Raw genomic sequence first — 21141 nt, 5'->3', positions numbered from 1 at the left:
TTCCAGCAGCCCTGAGAGTAGCTGGTTCTGGCTCTCCCAGCAGGAAGGAGGGGGGCTCTGAGCCCCTGAGTCCTGACCAGGCCAAAGCTGTTTCCCTTCTTCCCCTCCATGCAAATATTTACTTCCCTGCAGCCCAAGATGCAAATGCCTCCCTGGGTGAGAAAGTCCCCTTTGGAAAAAAGTAAATACAACACAGCAGGCACTTTCCACAGTGAATAGCTCTGGTCTCTGGATGGATGCAAATGGCGGGTTGTGCCAGTTGCTTCCCCGGTAGGGGCCTCAGTTTCCTCAGCTGTAAAATGGAACAGTGCGTCTGCCTGGCTCACACGGTTGTTCTGAGGATCCAAAGAGCTGGAACAGTGCTGGTGAGGCAGGCACCCGATGGCGTCCCTCCCGTGCCCTCCGGCACCCCCTGACCAACACCTCTGGGGCGCAGGGCTCCTGCCCGGTGATGCCAGCGCCCAGCACTCTGCTGATGCCTGCTGCAGGCACTGCCCCATCTGCCTGGCCCCCGTGGGACGTACAAAGTTCTCCCCTTCCCACGGATAAGGAAACTGGGGCCCGGAGAGTTGTGGCTGACCTGTCCATGGTCACGCAGCCCGTCAGTCTCGCGCCTCACCCATCATCCACGTGATCTTCCCCTGATCTGCTACCCAAGGGGCCCAGCCTTCCCCGGGGGTGCGTCTGACCTCCGTGTCCAGCCATCGCCCCTCTGCTGTGAGCGCCCTCTCTTGAGGCTCCTGTGCGCTCCTCTCTGCCAGGCCTCCTTGTCCTTCAAGCCCCCTTCCTACCTCTTCCAAGTCGTCCCCGATGCTCCTCTATAATCCGGGCCGCCCAACGGGCCAGGAACCCGCACGTGACTTCTGGCAGCTGCTGCCCATGTTAGCTTCCATCCTCCTCACGGGCTGACCCTCTAGGTGGGGGAGATGACACCTTCGTCTTCTCTGTTCCCCCTCTGGCCCAGGCCTAGCCTAGAGCTGGACAAATGTCCCACATTGAGTCCCAAGGGCTGCAGAGGGCACCTGTTGCAACCCTTTCCTTTCAGAGGGGAGGAAATCCGCCAGAACCTCCAGCAGCTGCCTCTGGTTCTCAAACTCTGTGGCCAGTGGAACCATGTCCATCATTCAGAGGGGATGAGGAGCACCACTCGGTGATTTCCCCCGAGATTAGACTTTCCATCTGGGGGATGGGGCCCACACTGCAAACGGGACTGCCCCCGTGCCCAGGGACAGAGGCCTGCCGTGGGGCCTTCTGTGCAGCCAGGAAGGATGCTCGCTGCAGGGCCACAGAGAACTTGGGCAGCAGCTTGGAACTCAGGCCTCTGGCTTGGTTCTGCCCAGCCTTTGCCCCGGGACCACTGTTTGCCTGGCCTTGTGCTGGGCTGAAGAGAGAGAGAAGCCAGCCCTGTCCCTGTCCCTAGAGAGGCTGTCACTCCCTGAGTGCTAGCGGAGAGCTCAGGGCAGCTGCAGACATTGTGATGGGGCGGGGCCAACCAGCGTTCCCAGGAGGCTCTGGCGGGGACACTGAGTCAGCAGTAGATGGACAGTTGGGCTCTGGGCTCCTGTAGGCGTGGCAGTGGCCACTTGACTCTTTGCATCCCCAAGAAGGGGGAACTCATGATCAGAGCAGAAATAAGAGTAGGACAGGAGTTGTGGAGGGACCCCCAGTCCCTGTGACAGGAGTGGGGCCTGTTTGTCCCCATCTTCTTTCTCCCCTGTGGACTTCTCTGGGGCTGGCCTCTCTTAGAACCGAACTTTCCTTTTTGCAGTCGAGAAGCCCTCCATGCTCCCCTCTGTCCAGTCTGCTCGTGCCTTCTGGATGCTCCAGTTTTGTCCTTTTAAAGCTAACAATCGATGAGCCCCACCCCCCCCGTTTGCTAGACATTCTCTCATTTACTCGGCCAGCCACCGTAAGAGGCAACATTATCATTGCCCCGCTCTACACTGAGGTAAAGAGAGGCCCAGAGAGGTTAGGGAACTTGCAAGGAAATGCCCAGCCTCACTCTCCTCGGTTCCTTTCTGTCTCAGGGTCTTTTCCTTGGAAGAACATTTCCTTTTTGGGGACTTGGGCTGTTTGAGGGGGTTGTTGGTTCATTGGCTAGGTTACTTAGGTAGCCATCTAACATTTCCGAGGCACTTGGGGGCCCTCCAGTTCTCCCCAAGGCTCTGTCAGAGGAGCAGGGGCCCTGGCGGCATGGGGAGCAGCTTCCCAGGACTCCCGCAGGGAGGTGGGCTGATACCGCCCCTTGTGGGACAGGAGGGAGCTGCCCGAAGCGGCACAAGGCCCTGGGGCCCAGCTCTACATCTGGCTCCCTGGAACGGCAGGAAGACAGAAAGGGAGCTGGCATCCCTGTCCTCAGTATCCATCACAGTCCTTTTAATTTTTCCGTCAGGAGAGGGCATGCTAGGGCGTGAGAACTCTTGTTCCTGATGAGGGAGGATAGCTTGTGGTGGTGGGAGCACTGGCCTGGGCGTCTGGAGACCCAGGTCACAGCTGCTGTCCGATGGCTAAGATGCTGTGTGACCTCGTGGGAGTGACAGCCTCTCTCTGGGTCTCACATTCCCATCTGCAGACTAAGGGGGTTGGGCCAGGGCAGCATCCATCTGCTTATTCCTGGTGGTTCACAAGAAGCTTTTAGGCAGTCCCTGGGGCAACAGTTTAAAATGTCATAGATACGGGGCACCTGGGTGGCGCAGCGGTTAAGCGTCTGCCTTCGGCTCCGGGCGTGATCCCGGCGTTATGGGATCGAGCCCCACATCAGGCTCTTCTGCTGGGAGCCTGCTTCTTCCCCTCCCACTCCCCCTGCTTGTGTTCCCTCTCTCGCTGGCCGTCTCTAATAAATAAATAAAATAAAATGTCATAGATATGCATGAAGTGTGATAAGTGCGGAAGAAAAGAATTACTATCTCAAATCTACGATTTTGTAGGTATTGGTAGGTTAGGTCAGGATCATGTTTGTTTTACTAAGAAAAAGCCAATTTAAAGAAACATAATGGCACCCCCTGGTCAGCTGTAAGCCCTTAACATAGTCTTTGTATCTGCTGACTTTTAAGGAAAAAAATGGGGATTTTCACTACGTGTTAGAGCACCTTAGAGTTTCCAAAGGAGTTTCCCTGTCTCCCGGGGTCCTCTGAGTGACCATCGGGCAGGCGTTAGCATTCCTGGTTAATGGCAGAGGACACCAGCGCTCGGAGAGGCAAGTGGCCTGTCTAAGGTCACACAGCTCCTAAATGGCGGAGGGCCTCCGGCCGGCGAGCACTCTTTGCCAGGTCACACCAGCCCAGCCTCAGGGAGTGGCCGGTCGGGCGGCCCCCACCTCCTCTCACTGCTGGCACTTGGTACCGGGGCTTCGTGGTGCTGGTTTGTGGTGTGTGTGTGCTCTCGTCCTGATTTTCTTAAAGCAGAGGAGGAGAAAATTGAGGGTGTAGAGTGACTCCCTTCTGCCTTCGCTCTCTCCCGTGCACAGGGAGGAGCGTGTCCTGAAGCCTCGGGGCCCCGTTTTCTAGTAGGCTTTCTTGGATGTATAATTGGTAGGTTCCCACTCTAACCTATATTTAGCCCCGGTTAGCAGTTAGCAGACATCTGGTGAGGGCATTAATTCTAGGCCACAGGAAGCTGCCTGGCCCCGGCCTCTGGTGACAGGCCCCTGGCTGTGGCCACGGAGACTTCCCAGGCCAAAGGGGAACTCAGACCTGTAAACAGGCTTCCCCTGGGGAAAAAATGGAACTTGGATCTTGCCGGCTTTCTCAACTTTTTATTGTAAAAAGATGAAAACATAGAGAGAAGGTGAAGGAAAGGCACAAGGGACACTCAGATACCCATCGACCAGAATGGAGACGTTCGGCCATGTCAAAGTAAGTTGCAGACATTATGACAGTTCACTCCAAAGAGCCCAGGGTGCATCTCCTAAAGAAGAGGAAAAAAAGAACATTCTTGGCTATAACCACCATTATCAGGCCTAGGGAAATACAAAGTCCATATTAAAATTTCTCCAGTCCTCCCTAAAATATTTCTCAGAGTGCATTAAAAAAAAAAAATCTGGAGAGATCTCCAATGCTGGAGAGTTCCTGCATTGCCTTGAATCTCATTTGGACAAAAAAGGTCCCAGAGCATCTGAAACATGAGTGGAAATACCTCTGTGTCTCTGAACGTTATGTGTTCTGGAGGCCTGGGAGGACGACTGTGTGTCCCCTGCCTGCCCTTGCCTGATCCACCAGGACCTACTGGGGCCTTGCCCTCTGCTTGCTTAGGGAAGTTCACCAAGTGGATAGGAGGGCCTTGCTGCGCCTGGGTATTGATGTGATGCAGGGGTCGTGGGGGTCCCCAGACCGGGGACTCCCTGAGTGTCCGCCCTGACCACCAGCCGCACATGCCGGGCCCTGTGCCAGGCCCTGGGGGAGGTGCCGGAGGGAGCTGCACAGGCCAGGGCCGGCCGCCCACAAGCCCTGGCGTCACTGGATCGGGGACGCTCCTCGAACAGCCAGTGTGTACGAGCAGGTTTTCGGGGAGTCTGTGTGCCCACGGATAGGTGGGACGTGGTCTTTGGTTCCCTGGCTGGGATGCTTCGGGGAGGGTCGGGGTGGGGCAGGAGAGGCCCTTTCTCTCTTGCAAGCTGGAGAGCCCCCGTTGCCAGAGAAGCCTCGAATCAGTAGGTCCGAAACCACGTTGTGAGAGGCGGAATGAGCTTGAAAAAAAAAATTTTTTTTTAAACCCACAGAAAAGTTGAAAGAAGAGTTTAAAGAACACCTGCTTGCCTTTGGTTACCGATTGTTAACGTCTCATCTTAACATCTCTCTCTCTCTTTGTCTCTATCAATACAATACTGCTTTGCAAGCTGAGCCGAAAGAAAGCTGCAGGCAGTCTGACCTCATCCTCAGATACTCCAGTGTTCAGCTTTCCAAAAAAGGCTTTCTCCCACACGCTGCCATTGTCCATCTGAAAAAAAAAAATCTCCATAAAATAAAACCTCATCTTATATGCAGTTCCTCTCCACAAATTTCCCCAGTTTTTCCCCAGGCGTCCTTTGGGGTGGATCTTTTACTTGACCAGGATGTGCTCGAGGTTCACACACTGGCTGGGCTGGGACGCGTCTCTGGAATCGCCCAGTCTAGTCACTGCCTGTGATTCCTTTGACGGCTCCGGGCCGGTGACCAGTGGACACCAGCTCTCGGGATTTGCTTCTCGGTTTCTTTGTCCCTGGGCTCAAGCCACTCATTTCCAGTACAAGCGCTGCACGGGGGCTGTGGCAGGAGGTCCGGGATGCTACGTTCATTTGGAGGTGAACGAGGTCCGGCCACCCCACTGCTGGCTGTGCCAAGCCAGCCCGCCAGCCCCCTCCATCGTCAACAGGCATTTCCCCTTGATGACAGATAAGCTGTGGGATGACTCTTTGGGCTATGTGAATATTCTCTTTGATGAAAGCGCTTTTTTTTTTTTAAAGGATTTTATTTATTTATTTGAGAGAGAGTGAGAGCGAGAGAGAGCATGAGCAGGGGGCAGGGGCAGTGGGAGAGGGAGACTCCCTGCTGAGCAGGGAGCCCGATGCAGGGGCTCAATCCCAGGATCCCAAGATCATAACCTGAGCCAAGGCAGACACTTAACCAACTGAGCCACCCAGGCGCCCCACGAAAGAACTTTTGAAAGCAAATCTGAGCGTGTGACTCCCTGCTTAAATTATTTCAGCTATTTCCCTATTGTGACTTCAAAATGTATCTTAGGTCTGCCTGCTTCTTGCCCCCTCCCCATGCCTACCCTGGTCCAGGCCACTGCCACCTGGCATCGGGGTGACCGCAGGAAACTCCTGACTGCTTTCCCTCTGTGCCTCCACCCCCCACCCCCAGTCTGTACTCAGCACAGCACTCAGTCCTAGGAACTCTTGTGAAAATCGGGGTCGGTCAGAGGTTCCTCTGTAAACCTGTGGGCCTCCCCCGCACTCAGAGCGAAGTCTGAGTCTTTTCAGTGGCTTCTGATACTCTACCTGACCTGCTTTGCCCCGCCCCCATGCCCTCTGACCTCATCTGCTCCATGGTCCCCCTCCGTCAGCCCCAGATGCTCTTCTGTGAGCACAGGAGCACATTCCAAGCTCTTGGTAGCTGCTTGAACATCCGTCCATCCATCGAGCGGATGTCAGAGAGCCCTCCCCGACTTCAAGCCTTTGCTCAAACGTCACTTTCCCTGACTAAGCCATTTAAAATGACAGTCTCCTCCCCCAGCCTCCCCAGCCTCCTTTCCTGTTTATTACCTTCAGAGCGCTTATAACCGTGACATACTGTGTTTTTCTTGTTTGTGTCTCCCCAGCTAGAATGTGAACTCCCCCAAAGCTGGGACCTGTGTGTTTGGTTCGCTGCTATAGCTGTGTTCACTGCCCCCCCCCCGCAAATAGCTCGTTCCCCAACTAGCTGCTGTCAGAGTGTGCTCCAGCCATCCCTGGGGGGACCCTTTCAAGGGGTCTCTGAAGTCAAAACTATTTTTATAGTGATACCAAGATGTTGCTTGCCTTCCCCACTGTCATCCTCCTGCGTGTTCAGTGGCGTATTCTGGGGCACAGGGTGGTGATTATGGCAGCAGGCAGAGCGAGGAGCAGCCAGGAGACCACAGCCATCTTCCTATCAGCCACATGGTGTTAGCAAAAATGTAAAGCTCGGGAATGAACATTTTGGTTTAACCTGAGAGACCTGGCCTTGGTGGTCTGGCCTCTGTGGGCCTGCCTGGCCTCCTCCCCTCCTCCAGCCGCCTGTGCTTGGCTCCAGCCATGCGGACCTGCTGTCCCCCTGGCACCTTCATGGGCATCCAAAACTGCTCGTCCACTTCAGAGATCTTTGCTGTCTATCCCATGCATTAAATGGACTCCGTTCAAGCATTACCTTCTCCAGGAGGCCCTCTCAGATTTCACTGGTCTTGCTTGTGAGTTAGCATCTGCTCCTCTCTGGCCCGTCTGCACACTCTGCCGCAGCGGTTCCCTAACTCTGCGGCATTTGCCGGTGTACGGGGGTGTCCTACCAGATTGAGTTCCTTGAGGGCAGGAACTAAGTCTTATCTTTTTATGCCCAGTGCCTGGTACATAGTAGGTATTTAATAAATGTATGTTGAATCAGTGAATGCTGCCTTGGAATTCAGAACAGGGACTCCCCTCTCCCTGAATTATCCTTGGAGCAAAGTGCCTCTGAAAGGGGAAGTGAGGGGCGCCTGGGTGGCGCAGTCATTAAGCATCTGCCTTCGGCTCAGGGCGTGATCCTGGCGTTCCGGGATCGAGCCCCACATCAGGCTCCTCCGCTGGGAGCCTGCTTCTTCCTCTCCCACTCCCCCTGCTTGTGTTCCCTTTATGCTGGCTGTCTCTCTCTCTGTTAAATAAATAAATAAATCTTTAAAAAAAAAATAAAAGGGGAAATGGTTTCTGGCATCTAATTTGGAGGCGTTGGTGTTAGAACAGTATCTCTATCTTTACTGGGGAAGGAGGAAAAACATGTCTTGAACACCAGCAACTTTGCATGGCATGCTGCTTTGGGGACAGTGTGGTTCAGCAGGCCACTGGGAACAGGCCCGGGCCCGGAGCACTTTTCATATGGCTTCTGTGGGGAGAGTGTGGTCTGGGAGCTAAGCCACCAAACGTGCTGTGAACTAGTGGAACTAACACATTTGCGGACTTTGAAGTTGTGGAGGTCAAAGATGGGATGTGTGCTGCTGGGTCCGGCCATCGTGCCCTGCACGCAGTGGGTAATAAACACCTGGCATTATTTGTTCAATGGGCATAATTAATACGATGACTGTCAGTACTGGTGAGGGCTTCCCATTGTTGGTTTCATAGGTGATCAGAGGTGGAGAGAGATCCCTATGGCTGGGGTGATCCAGAAAGGCTTCCCAGGGGAGGAGCTTTGAGCTGAGTTTCGGTGGATGGGTATTAGCCCCCTTATACCTTTACGATTTCCAAAAAAACAGTTGGGGTGCGACCCACTGCTGCTGTAGGAGACAGTGCAGGGGTGTGCGCCTTGGTGGAGGCTGGAGTGGGAAGGGCACCTCTGTCTCCTGCAGGGCTTTTTCTCATGCTGAAGCGTGACATTCTGGACCAGGTAAGAAAGCAGGAGGATCCCAGGAGAGGGGTCTTTGGGCCACCCTCCGTCTGCTGATGGCTGGGATTCTAGGTGGGGCTGTCCTTGTATGAGTGTCCATGGACTTCTGGAGCAGTGAAAGGATTTTAGGGCTTGTAGCCAATCCCTTCCCTTTTGGAGCAGGGAAACTGAGGCCCAGAAAAGGGACGGGTCTTGCCCAACGTCACATGGGAGCTGGTGACAGACTGGGATTAAAGTTTCCCCTCACCCCCTATGCTCCTTCCAGTGTATGGTACTGCTCCTTTCCGCCTTTGTCCTTTGAACTCTTTGGAGTCATGAGCCCTGGGAGTGGAAGCAGTTTATGTTCTGTAAGGCCCCGCACATGCCAGGCACCGACCCTTGCCGTCTGATTGCCCCCTCTCCCTTCCAACTCTAGCTCAGGGGCAAAGGGGGAAAGGATGAAGCAAAGGCCACATTTATATAAAAAGCAATTTGATTCATTTTTTCTTAGATAAAAAACTACATCTAATGTTAAAAATAAGAGACATGAAACACTTGGTGTAGAAATAAGCCTTAACTTAATATGGCCAACTCGGCAGGGTGACCCTTGGGAAGCGGTTGCCTGGCCATGGGGCTCAGCGCCCTCTGCACCCCTGCAGGAACGTTCTTCCTCTCTTCCTCTTCCTTCCCCCTCCTGCTGCCCTTCCCTGCCCTACCCACTCCTGTTCAGGCAGCTGCTTCCTTTTTTTTTTTTTTTTAAGATTTTATTTATTTGAGAGAGAGAGAGCACACAAGCAGGGGGAGCAGCAGAGGGAGAAGGAGAAGCAGACTCTCCGCTGAATGGGGAGCCTGACGCAGGACTCGATCCCATGACCCTGGGATCATGACCTGAGCTGAAGGCAGACGCTTAACTGACCGAGCCCCCCAGGTGCCCTGGCAGCGGCCTCCTTTATGGGTGCCACTTTCAGTAGCCCAGAGGGTCAGGGAGAAGTGAGAGCACAGGAGGCCCCTGCCTACCCACCAAACCTATCCCTGAAGTTCCTCTTGGTTTCACTTTGGGTTGTTTCTGGGAAAAGCCCCAGGCCAGTGGAAGAATCGGGGATGCCTGGCCCAGGACCTGGTGGACACACATATGCTCTAGAAGGCTGCTGGGACCTGAACTGGAGGCCATTGTCTAGGACAAAGCCCCCTTGTCACTCCTGTGAGCCTGTGTCTCCTTTTAAAAGGTCTGAGAGGTGGGGAGGCCTGGGCCACCTTCCCCGCTCCTGCCCACAGCCCACAGCCCTGAGCGGGAGAGCCTTCGCTCCCTGGATGCTCTGTGCTGCAGGGGAAGGCACCCCTGGGCCGGAGGGAGAGGGTAGCCAGTGGTGGTTTGGCACAGGGTGTGCTCCCGCGTGGGCACCCCAGCAGGAAACACCCCCAGCCCCACACTGGAGAGCTCTTCCTCCTGAGGGGCCCCAAGCCCAGATCCCCATCTCCATTCCCCATTCCTCGCCTCTCAGCAGGAGCTCCATCCCTAGGCCTAGGGCTAGGGGACTTCCTGTCCCTACTGCGAGGCCCACCTGTCCACTGTCCCCCACTGCCAGGCCCACCCATCAAGGATGCATCAGGGATCTATGGCCTTTTGTGCTGATTGGCCTCTGTTAACGAGCCCGCCTGGCAGGGGCCCACCTGGGGCCGAGATCTGGGAAGATAATCACCCAGATGTCATGGGAACACAGCCCTGGGAGCCGGCTTCTGACTCTTTGACTCTTTGTCCTGACACAGCGAAGGGATTGGGGGAGAGAGAGGCCTGAGATGGAGGGAAAAGAAAACCAGGGAGTGGGTTGGGTGGAGGTGATTTGCTCTTGACTCCTTTTTCCCTTGGCTCTTTCCCTGTTTTTCAGACGAACCACAAGTCACTCTGATCTGTAGGCCTTGGCAAGCTGTGTTCTGGAATGCGATCACCAGAGTTTCTTCTTTGGGCTTAATGGGCATCTGAAGCAATATCACTTCTCAGATTCACTCCTCCAACAGGGGCCAGTGGTCCCTGCACCGTGGAGGAGCCAGTGGTGGGAAGTCAGACTCCCTTGTACCCTTCAAGGCTTGGCTCCCGTGGGCCTTCTCTGATTTCCCAGGAGGAAGTAATTCTGCCTCTTGTCTCAGAATATCCTGATCGGTTATCTGTTTTACCACTTCCCACCTGTGTGTCCCCAAACTTTTCCTAAGGAGAGTCCCAGCTGGGTCAGCTCTTGGTACATGTGCTCGGTACATGCGGGGGGTTCTTGATTAGAAATTCCGCTCTCCGCCCTGGCTGGGTCGAATAGCTGGGGCTGCCGAACGTCCCAGCTCAGCTATCTTGTAGCCTGGAATGTGCTGTGTGCGTGTAGGAGTCTTTGAAATCAAGCTTCTCTAACTGTTGGCCACAGGAGGGGAAGCAAAACTGACTGGGGTGCCCACCTTGCTTCCTAGAGCTTTGTTTTCCAAAGGCCGTGTTTTCCACCCCTGGACCCAGCTGGGGGGCCCTCCGGCCTTCCAGAGGCCTTTCCCCATTTCTGCCCGAAAAGCTTGAAGGGGATGGAGAGCACTGTTCGTAGCGAATAAAGAAGACACGAAGAAGGAATAAAGCCTGCTCGTGGGCAGGAAGCCCCGATAAAGATGTCAGTCCTCCCCAAAGGGATCTAGAGGTTCGATGTGATCTAGTCGAACCTCAGTAGGTTTTTTCTTGGAATTTGATTAGGTGACTCTAAAATGTATCCGGGAGAATCAAGATCGAAGGATATCTAGCAACTGTGAAAGAAGACAGGAAGGGAGTTGGCCTTCCAGATGCCCAGACGTGTTATAAAGCTGTCGTTGCTATGATGGGGAGGTTTGTTTGGGGATAACTAGATCGACCGAGGGTTGGATAAGAAGCCACAAACAGACCTAAGCCTATGTGGGAACTCAGTGTGTGACTGTGGGTTCACGCCACATCAGCGGGGGCAGAACTGGGTAGTCAACGGTGCTTATTACATCACAAGCGAAAGCGGGCTGTGTCAGAGAGTGTCATGGACCAAGGACTGCAATTAACCAGGTTCTCTGCACTTGATGTCTGGATTTGGTTAAAAGAAAGATGTCCTGTCCAGGGTCAAGGCAGAGTTGACAGCAAAATGCCAGTGACAAAGGCCAGAGACTGGCTCCTCCTCTGGCAGCAGGAGAGAGCAGCTGCTACTTTCCCAAGGGGCTGGCTTTGATTTGGGGTTGGGAGGAGCCCCACTCCGCAAGCAGGGGCTGCCTGTGGCAGGGCTGGGGCCAGGGTGGGGGCCCTGGGCTCCAGGACCCGAGAGCTTGGAACTGCCCCATGGTCCTAGAGGGGGGTCTGGCACTCTTCTGGAGGAGACAGAATGGACCCTCTATCAGTCTGGGTTGGGGGCACCGCCAGGGCCTTCTGGGTCTGGCCTGACCCGCTTTCCTTGGGGGCAAGAGGAGTGGGACAACATGAAGTGAGCTTTCTTGGAACAACCGGGAGAAGAGACTGTTTTCTGCCGAATGAGGTCAGTGAAGACGAATCTAACCCTCTCTAGCTAGTGGCTGGATGATTAGGGCCCGTGATTTCTAAATAAGGGTGGTCACTGTGACTTCAGAAAGGAGCGTTGTGGAGAGCGATGAGGGACAGCAGCCAATGGGGGACACTCCAACACAGTGGCCCCTAGCTACCTGCGGTCACGTTTAAATTAATTACAGAGAAAAAAAATAAAAAATGTAGTTCCTTGGGCACACAAGTCATATTTCAAGAGCCGGCTAGCTGCACATGGCAAGTGGCTGCCGGGCCGGACGGTAGCGTCATCATAGAAGCTGCCGTGGGCTGCCCTGCTCTCCTCGGGGTGCCTTTCTGTTTTGCTAGGACATTTTGGACCAGTTCTCTCCAGGTCTTCTCGAAAGGCCATTCCGGGGGCGCCTGGGTGGCGCAGTCATTAAGCGTCTGCCTTCGGCTCAGGGCGTGATCCCAGGGTCCTGGGATCAAGTCCCACATCAGGCTCCTCCGCTGGGAGCCTGCTTCTTCCTCTCCCACTCCCCCTGCTTGTGTTCCCTCTCTTGCTGACTGTCTCTGTCAAATAAATAAATAAAATCTTAAAAAAAAAAAAAAAAAGAAAGGCCTGTCTGGAAGCCTTAGCGGCAGGTCAGACAGGCCTCAGTGGGGAATCCTGACTCCGCCTCTCCCACGCTCTCACTTGGTTTAGCCGAGGCCCTGGCCTGGGACGTGAGACTGGTCCTTTCTCGGACGCATGAGGGGGTGCGAAGGTTATGGGAGGGGATGCAGGTCTAGCATGTGCGGGCTCCTGCGCGGCATCATCACCCTGTAAATGGTAGCGGGCTTTATTATTTGACAGGTGACAAATGAGGCCCAAAGAGGAGGCGGGACATGGCCGGGAGCACCGAGCTGATAACAGTGGCCCAGAATGCCAGCTCCCATCTCTTGTCTCACCTCTGCTGCTCCTTCCGCACAGGAGACAAGCTGGTACGAGCATGCTGAGGAGAAGGTGGCTGTCTGCCCAGGCACAGGCAGGGTTGGCCTGGGGCAGATGGGCTGATGGATGTGAGGTCCGGATGCAGGGTCCTGCCAACCCCATCTTATTTAGAATCTCACCTGGGCCTTACAGTTTAGCTGCTCCCTACATCCTTTCAAATCTAGAAACTCAGGAAAAGTGCTTTGTTTGGGCCCAACAGAGAACTCGAGTGCCTCATGAGATAGTTCCAGAATGAAGCAGTTCTTGGGACCTTCCGGGAAACACTGACTCCTCCAGCAAGCCCATCCTGATTTACTCATGTTCCCTTCCCCCCCTCCCCCCATACTTCTGTTTGAATCCCCAGCACCCTCTGCACCTCTCCATGGTAGGAACTACAGCTTGCTTCTTACAGACCAGGAAATCGTCACCTTTTTTGTGCCAGAAACATTTCAGCTAGAGATTAGCAAAAGTAAAGATGACTTTTTTCTCCATCTCTAGTTCAAAGACCCACTGAATTCCTTCCACCGGACTGTAGAGGTCATTTCCAGCCTCTCTGACCCCTTTCTTACGCCAGTCTTACCCAATCTAGTCTTGTGACTCCTGTGACCTCCAGGCCTGGAACATAATAGGTGCCTTGTATGTGCCTTTTAGGATGAAAATGGGTCTTGCATGTCTGCTGTGAGACTGCCCCAGCTGGGGATGAGCCAGCAGATGGGTGGTCAGATGCTTCCCGAAGGAGGAGACACAGGTGCTGGAATGCTTCCCAGGGCCTCCTGTTTCCAGGATCCATATGAAGCTGGACTTCTCTGTGCAGATGAGGAAGCTGGTTCCAAGCTGCTGGGCTCCCCAAGATCCTACGGGCTGGTTTATGCTGGGCCACAGGGCTCCCCAGCAGCTTGTTGAAGACGGCACAGGGCTTGCAAAGCCTGGGGCTTTGGGCCTGGTCTGGGGGCTGCCAGCGGCATCCTCTCTTTGGCCCCAGATGGGCATGGCCATGTGCCCCCACCCCCAGCCCTGTCTAGCTGCAGCTGCATGACAAATGGGCCATTTGCTTCTGGCTGGGGCTGGAGTGGTCGCCTGCAGCTTTGGGGAAAGGCTATAATTAGCAGAGAGTTCTGGATGGGATTGCATGCTCGCCCTAACAGTTAATTTTATAGTCAGATGCAAACATAAACTGATGTCATGGGAGATGTAAATATCATCGGAAATCTCGAAGTTCCTGGGAGGGGTACGGCTGCCTCTCCCGTGCCCACGGCCCCTTGAGCACTTGAGTGAGGAGCCCAGAGCACCCTGTGCTGTGTGGGAGCCCCCTCAGGGCTTGTTGGGTTGGACCAGGAGAAGCGTGTGTGTGATGGCTCGGTTTACACAGTGCGGGGGGAGTCGAGACGCTTGGGTTTGCGTTTGCCACAGGAGTTTTTCTATGGCTTCAGTGGTCTGGGAATGTTGCAAGGCTGATCAGCGAGGAAAATGCGATGCTTTGCCCCAGGAGGGAGAGCACGCCAAAGGAAGTGTTTCCTGCCAGCAAGGCCATCCTGGAGTAGGTCCCGGGGCTCTAGGGCGCTTGTAAAAATGGAAGAAGCCACTTTATGCCTTTATGGAGAGGGCTGGGGTCAGGTCTGCTCTGGTGTTTTGGAGATGGTTTCCAAAGCAGGCCATCTTAGCCCAGAAGCATAACCTCAGGCAGGCATGAGCTAGGGGCCGGGAGAAGTTGTCAGGGCCCTGGGCCCTCCTGCCCAGAAGACCTTTTTATTCTTTAAAACAGGAAACACAAAATTCTTAGAAGTATACGGAATCAATTCTGAAAATATTAAGATGTTATCTTGTTGGGTCAGCAACAGCATAAGAAAGACATTTTTCATCAAGACAGAGGATAAAACCCCACCTCTGTCGCCCGCATGTACGCTATGTCCTTGCATACTTAATTCAGTCCCTGCCTGGGCTCTCAAGGCTTCCGGCTGTCTGTCTGTCTGTGTGGGGTCTTTTTGAACCATCATCTTCAGCTTTGGGGTGGAGGGATCTCTAGGCTCTGTGTCCGGTCCAGGGTTGGGGTTGAGCGAGCGATTCCTTAGAGGTCTGGTAATTCGGGGGGGATGGGGCTTTTTTACAAGTTGCTTTGCTCTTGTTCTAGGGGCCCCACGGGGCTTAGGCCGGCCTTGAACAACGATCTCACCTTGTTCTTGGTTTCCGAGTGTGAACTAACCAGATAGCCTCAGGCTGATGTCACTCTGTCAAAGGTAGATTTTACTTCCTGGGATCACTATCTTCCTGTAGAAAGTATCGTGTGTGTGTGTGTGTGTGTGTGTGTGTGTGTGTGTGTGTGTGTGTGTTCTGCCTTATAAATTTAAACATTCACCCAAGTGGGTACTTTTGATGACATCATTTCACGCATGGTTTTCCTGATATGGTCAACTTGTCCCAGGGGCACGGCTTCCTGGCCATCCTCTGTCATCCGGTGTTCTATGTAAGCTCGTTCTGTTTGACTTTCGGCATCCTGGCCACCTGTCAAAGCTTCAGAGAAAGCAGGCAGTTCCCGTTACCCAGGATGGTCTTAGTACTCTCCAGAAGGATGTCAAGGGGATCTATTTTGAGGGCACATTAGAGCCAATTTAAGGCCAGTGAGGAACTGGAGAGGCGGGCTCCTCTGCGTTCTGGCTGTTGACTCTAGGCATCTCACAGCATCCTGTCTGTGTTATCCCTCACTTCCTTTGCTCGGACCTTAGCTGGCTGCACCGCGCGTGGCTCTGGTTACTGTCTCACACCACCTTCTCCTTGGTGGGGAAGCCCAGCCTATCTAACGATGTGTCCTTGCCCTCAGGAAGGTATGGCCCGGAAACTCAGAATCCTCGGACAGGCAGGAGATGGGGTACACAGCGTCAGACTCCAACCCAAGGGAAGTCCGGCGCGCGTCCAGTCAATACACAATGATTGTAAGCACTGACTGTACTTCCTAAATGTCAGGACGGTCGTGGTTGCTGGGGATGCCCCAAACAGTTGGAAAATCCCTCCTATCATGGAGCTTAGAGCCTCGTGGAGGAAGACAAACAATTACAAAGTAAAAGAAAAAAGCTGCATGTTAAATACTGGTCAGGGCAAAGGAGAAAAATAAAATGCGGAATGGGATCGGGGGTTTCAGGGCTTTTCTACTTTTAAATCAGATGGCCTGGGAAGGCCTCACAAAGCAGATGACAACTGAGCAAAGACAAGAGGGAGGTGAGGGAGTGAGCCATGTGGATGCCAGGAAGAAGAGCATTCTAGGGAGTGGGAACAGCCTGTGCAAAGGCCCTGGGGTGGCGCACTTAGTGTGTCCCTCCAGCGTAAGGAGCCCAGTGCTGCGAAAGCTGAGTGAGGAAGGGAAGGAAGTGAGAGGGGAGCTCAGACAGGTCGTGTGGGCCTGTCGTCTGTGGTTAGGGCTGTGGCTTTCATTCTCGGCGCACAGAGAACCAGCCTGCTCTAATTAGGGTTTGCCTGGTCACTCTGGTGTGGAGAATGGACTGAAGGGAGCCAGTCAGGACACTCCAGTGGGATCCCAGGGCGGCAGTGTAGCCCCAGACGTGTCTGAGGCTTGGGAGTGGTGTCAGCTGATAAAACTCCCCGAAAATTTAGTAGGAGACTTTAAGGCTGAGAGACAGAGGGGCCCTCCAAGGGCTTCAGGACCTGGTTTTTCCTGACACAGTGCTACTCAGCTATCTTCCCACTGTTGGGAAAGTTGATTAACAAGGAATTTGACTTAAAAATCCCCTCAAAATTCCTCCTGCGCCAACCTTCCACCTTCCCGACGGTCCTCCGGCAAATACGGTCCACAGTTAGGGTACCAGGCACAGCACCTCTGAAATATCCCCGGGCTGACCTGCCCACGTAGCAGGCCTCACAGTGGCCCCAGGTTCACCGGTGCTTTCCTCTAAACAGGGTCTGTGCCAATTTGCTCGGGTTGCCGGAGCCAAGTGCCACAGCCCGTGTGGCCTCAACCACAGAAATTCACTTCCTCACAGCTCTGGGGGCTAGAAGTCCAAGACTAAGGTCTGGCAGGGTTGGCTTCTCCGGAGGCCTCTGTCCTTGGTGTGTAGATGGCCTCCTTCTCCCTGTGTCCTCACGTGCTCTGCCCCCTGTGTGTGTCTGTGGCCTAATCTCTTCTTCTTATAAGGACACCAGTCCTATTGGAGTCAGGCCCACCCATATGACCTCATTTTCACTTAATTACCACTTTAAAGACTCTGTCGCCAAATATAGTCACGATCTGAGGTTCTGGGGGCGGGGGGGTCAGGAGTGCAGCGTACGAACTTTGGGGGAGCACCACGCAGCCCATGGCAGGTTCCATCATGTACGGCGAGCCCCCCCACGGCAGGCACCGTAGCCCCCGGATGAACTCTTTGTAGGATAATCAAGTGGCTGTCAGTCCTTCCTCTCTCTCACTCCCTGCTTTCTTGCTGCAGCTGATCGGAGCCCTGGTCTTGTCGGTGGGGATCTACGCAGAGGTGGAGCGGCAGAAATATAAAACCCTCGAAAGTGCCTTTCTGGCCCCGGCCATCATCCTCATCCTCCTGGGGGTCATCATGTTCATTGTCTCCTTCGTCGGCGTGCTGGCTTCCCTCCGAGACAACCTGTGCCTCCTCCAAGCGGTGAGTGGGCCCCACGTACCCCTCGGCGGGGGGCGGGGGGGGGGTCCTTGGAGTCCCCCAGAGAGCTGGGGAGACAGACCCTGGGGCCCTTGGCAGCCCATTTTTTTCAGTCCTTGCCTCAAACCAGACGTTCTAGAGGGTTCCTGGATCAGCCTACCTGTTCACATTGGGCCAGGAGAGCCCAAGCCCCCTCCACTTTTGCCTGTCAAGGCTGATTTGAATACTGTGCTTATTTGAACCCCGTGTTGGTCTGGCCTCTCAGTACAGGGGGAGAAACCACACTGGAATGAGAGCAAGCAAACCCCAAAAACGTGGGCAGTGAGTCACTGGCTCACGTGAGCAGCAAACGCACACTGGGACCAGGGGTTTAGATGGCGCCGTTGGGCTCTCTCTCTTTTGCCACCTCCCAGTCCTCACGCTCTCTTTGCAATGGTCACCAGCAGCCTCAGGCCAAGCGAGTCCTTACAGCTCCAGATCCAGGGAATCTTTCCTGGTAACCTCTGGCCAAAGCCCCAGGACTCCGATGGGCCTTCTCGGGCCAAGTGCCTGCCCTGGGGTCAACCCCACCTGGCCCCCTTTCCGTGAAGTGAGGACTGGCTCCCCAAAGCTGGGGGGACGGGGTTGGCAGGTCCGCTCACTCTGCACCCACGTGTGTGTTTGCCCTCCCTGTCCCCCCTCACATGGGAAGCTCCTAAAAGCCCGTACAAGCAGGGTATTGGTGCTGCCTGAGGCTGGAAGTTGCTGGCATCAGTTTGGACAATGGCTGCCCTGTGATAAGGGGCAGGGGAGGGGGTGTATATCCCTCAAGCCTCAGACATCGCGTCACCCACTCCGGGGGTCTGGGAAGTCGCTTCTGAGGGGCTCTGCGGGCAGAGCTGGAGATGCTGCCCCAGCCTGCCCATCAGGCCAGGCCTGCCTCTGGGTCAGCTGCTGTGAGGACCCGCTCTCGTCACGGCGGTGCCGGTGTGGGAGGGGGTGTTTTTCCACCCAGACTCTGCTGAGGGCTCCTGAGACAAACCTCAACGGCAGTCTGGCCCGGACAGCTGAGTCACCCTTCCTGACCACTGACTGGCTCCAGAGATGGGGTTTCCCAGGGAATATCTGCCCGCATCCTGTGTCCTCACAGGAAGAAGGAGCAGGAGGCCCAGGAGCCAGGAAGAGCTCCCGCAGACTTGACCTCGGAGCAAATGGCGCTTCTCTTGCCCCTCTAGGTGAATCTCTGAATTTTGTTTTTCAGTTTATGTACATCCTTGGGATTTGCCTCATAATTGAGCTCATTGGTGGCGTGGTGGCCTTGATCTTCCGGAACCAGGTGGGCCTCTGGCGCAGGTGTCAGCCACACGTGTGCTGAGCTCCCACCGTGTGTGCCTTGGGCTATAAACTAGGGGTGTGCGGAGAGGAGGGTAGATAATTCCTTGTGGAACATCATTCTGCTGGGGAGATGGGCACTGAACAGTTAGACCAGAGAACAATAACACACAACTGGTGACAGGTGAGTGCCTGGGGCAGAGGAGGGAATGAGGAAAGAATGAAAAGGAACCTATCAGGTGAGGCTCAGGGGGGACGGAGGTCCAGGCAGAGGGAACCACTGAGGCAGAAAGAAGCTTGGCAGGTCTATGGACTGGTGTGCAGGCTGCTGGGCTGAAGCAGGTGAGTGACAGGGAGGGACAGAAGGCGAAGTCGGAAGGGCCACCAGGGCAGATCTCGTAGGTCCTCGTAGGCCATGGTTGGGGGGCTCGGAATTTTTTCTAAAGGTAGTAGGAAGCCTTGGAGAGTTTTACGGGGAAGGGATGTGATCTGATTTACAGTCTGCTCACTACTGAGTGGAGAATGGACAGTAGGGAGGCAGGGGGATTTATTCTTTTGCATGTGGATATCCAGTTTTCCTAGCACCATTTAAGAGACTATCCTTTTCCTATTGTGTATTCTTGGCATTTTTATAGAAAATCAGTGGGTATGACTGGGTTTACTTCTATGATCTCTATCCTGTTCTATTGATCTATATGTTAGGGGTATTTTTTTTTTTTGGTCAATACCATACTATTTTGATAACTATAGCTTTATAATATAGTTTGAAATCAGAAAGTGTGATGTCTCCAGCTTTGCTTTTTGTGCTCAAGACTGCTTTAGCTTTTTTGGGATCTGTTGTGGTTCCTTACAAATTTTAAGATTTTTTTTTCTATTTCTGTGAAAAAATGTTACTGGAATTTTGATAGGTATTACATTAAATCTGTAGATCACTTTGGGTAGTAGGAACAGTTCAGTAATATTAATTCTTTCAAAGAACAAGGGATATCTTTCCTTTTATTTGTGTTGTCTTCAATTTCTTTCATCAGTGTTTTGTGATTTTCAGTATATAGATCTTTCACTTCTTTGGTTAAATTTATCCCTAAATAATTTATTCTATCTGTTGCTATTGTACGTGGGTTTGTTAATTTATTTTTTGGATAGTTCGTTGTTAGTGTATAGAAATGCAACTGATTTTTGTATGGTGATTTTTGTATTCTGCAACTTTACTAAATTCATTTATCAGTTTTAACAGATTTTTGTTGGAATCTTTAAAATTTCTTCCTTTCTTTTTCTTTCTTTCTTTCTTTCTTTCTTTCTTTCTTTCTTTCTTTCTTTCTTTCTTTCTCTCCCTCTCTTTCTTTCTTTCTTTCTTTCTTTCTTTCTTTCTTTCTTTCTTTCTTTCTTTTCTTTCTTTCTTTCTTTCTTTCTTTCTTTCTTTCTTTCTTTCTTTCTTTTCTTTCTTTTCTTTCTCTCTTTCTCTCTTTCTCTCTTTCTCTCTTTCCTTCTTTCTTTCTTTCTTTCTTTCTTTCTTTCTTTCTTTCTTTCTTTCCTTCCTTCCTTCCTTCCTTCCTTCCTTCCTTCCTTCCTTTCTTTCTTTCTTTCCAGTAGGGTCCATGCCCAGCTTGGAGCCCAACAGGGGGCTTGAATTCACGACCCTGAGATCAAGACCTGAGCTGAGGTCAAGAGTTGGACGCTCAGCTGACTGAACCACCCAGGCAACCCTGGGGTCTTTAAGATTTATATATATAAGATCATGTTCTATATATAAGATCAAGAAAATTTTACTTCCTTTATGATTTGGATGACTTTTTTTTTTTTTTTTTACTTCTTTTTCTTGCCTAAGTTCCTTGCTCTGGCTTAGGATTTCAGGACTATGTTGAATAGAAGTAGTGAGAGTGGACACTTGTCTCTTCCTGATCTTAAAGGAAAAGCTTTCACTTTTTTTACCATTGAGTATGATGTCAGCTGCAGGTTTATTATGTATGGCTTTTGTGATATTGAGGTACATTCTTTCTATACCTAATTTGTTGATCATTTTTGTCAGAAAAGGATAATTGAATTTTATCAAATGCTTTTTTTGCATCTATTGAAATGATCATATGATTTTTGTCCTTCATTGTTATTGTGGTGTATCACATTGATTGATTTGCAGCTGTTGAACCATCCTTGCATTCCAGGGATAAATCCCACTTGATCATGGCTATGATGCTTTTAGTGTGCTGTTCAATTTGGTTTGCTAATATTTTGTTGAGGATTTTTACAGCTATGTTCATCAGAGATATTAGCCTATAATTTTCTTTTCCTGTAGTGTCTTCGTTTGGCTTTGGTATCAGAAGAGTGCTGGCCTTGTATTGACTTTGGAAACATTTTCTTCTCTTCAATATCTTGGAAGAATTTGAGAAACATTAGTATTAATTATTCCTTAAATGTTTGGTAGAATTCACTAGCGAAGCCATCTGACCCTAGAGTTTTATTAGTTTACCAGTTCCTGACCTGTTATTGGTCTGTTCAGATTTTCTATTTCTCCATGACTCATCCTTGGTAGGTTGTATGTTTCTGGAATTTATCCATTTCTTTTCAGTTACCCACTTTGTTGGTAGATAATTGTTCATCGTAGTCTCTTATGATCCTTTGTATTTCTGTGGTGTCAGTTTTGGTGTCTCCTCTTTCATATCTGCTTTTATTTATTGGAATTGTCTCTTTTTTTCCTAGTCTAGCTAAAGG

General features: G+C 52.5%; 1 protein-coding gene and 1 long non-coding RNA gene across 5 annotated transcripts in view; one reads left to right on the top strand and one right to left on the bottom strand.

Moving 5' to 3' along the window:
- TSPAN15 (tetraspanin 15) overlaps positions 1-21141 on the top strand; it is a 46646-nt gene that overhangs the window by 10151 nt on the left and 15354 nt on the right. Inside the window, exons 1-4 of one of the 4 annotated variants that reach the window (XM_045783442.2) lie at positions 14667-14745; positions 15327-15438; positions 16942-17127; positions 18365-18439. In XM_045783442.2, the coding sequence (XP_045639398.2) occupies positions 14729-14745; positions 15327-15438; positions 16942-17127; positions 18365-18439 (390 nt within the window). In that variant the 5' untranslated portion in view covers positions 14667-14728. Of the gene's footprint in view, positions 1-11344; positions 11558-14666; positions 14746-15326; positions 15439-16941; positions 17128-18364; positions 18440-21141 lie in introns of those variants that run through there. The other 3 variants (XM_087863062.1, XM_087863061.1, XM_045783441.2) reach the window with 3 other exon arrangements.
- LOC148109810 (uncharacterized) lies at positions 3740-6123 on the bottom strand. Its single transcript, XR_015724837.1, has 3 exons — positions 6013-6123; positions 4755-4935; positions 3740-3906 (listed from the first exon to the last, which is right to left on the bottom strand). It is a non-coding gene; the product is annotated as an uncharacterized LOC148109810 (long non-coding RNA).

This window comes from Ursus americanus, chromosome 6, assembly GCF_024610735.1.
Source record: "Ursus americanus isolate L20-20 chromosome 6, mUrsAme1.1.p, whole genome shotgun sequence".
Lineage (NCBI taxonomy): Eukaryota > Metazoa > Chordata > Mammalia > Carnivora > Ursidae > Ursus > Ursus americanus.
Note: the sequence above shows the minus strand (reverse complement) of the source record. Positions and strands in the feature narration are given on the sequence as shown.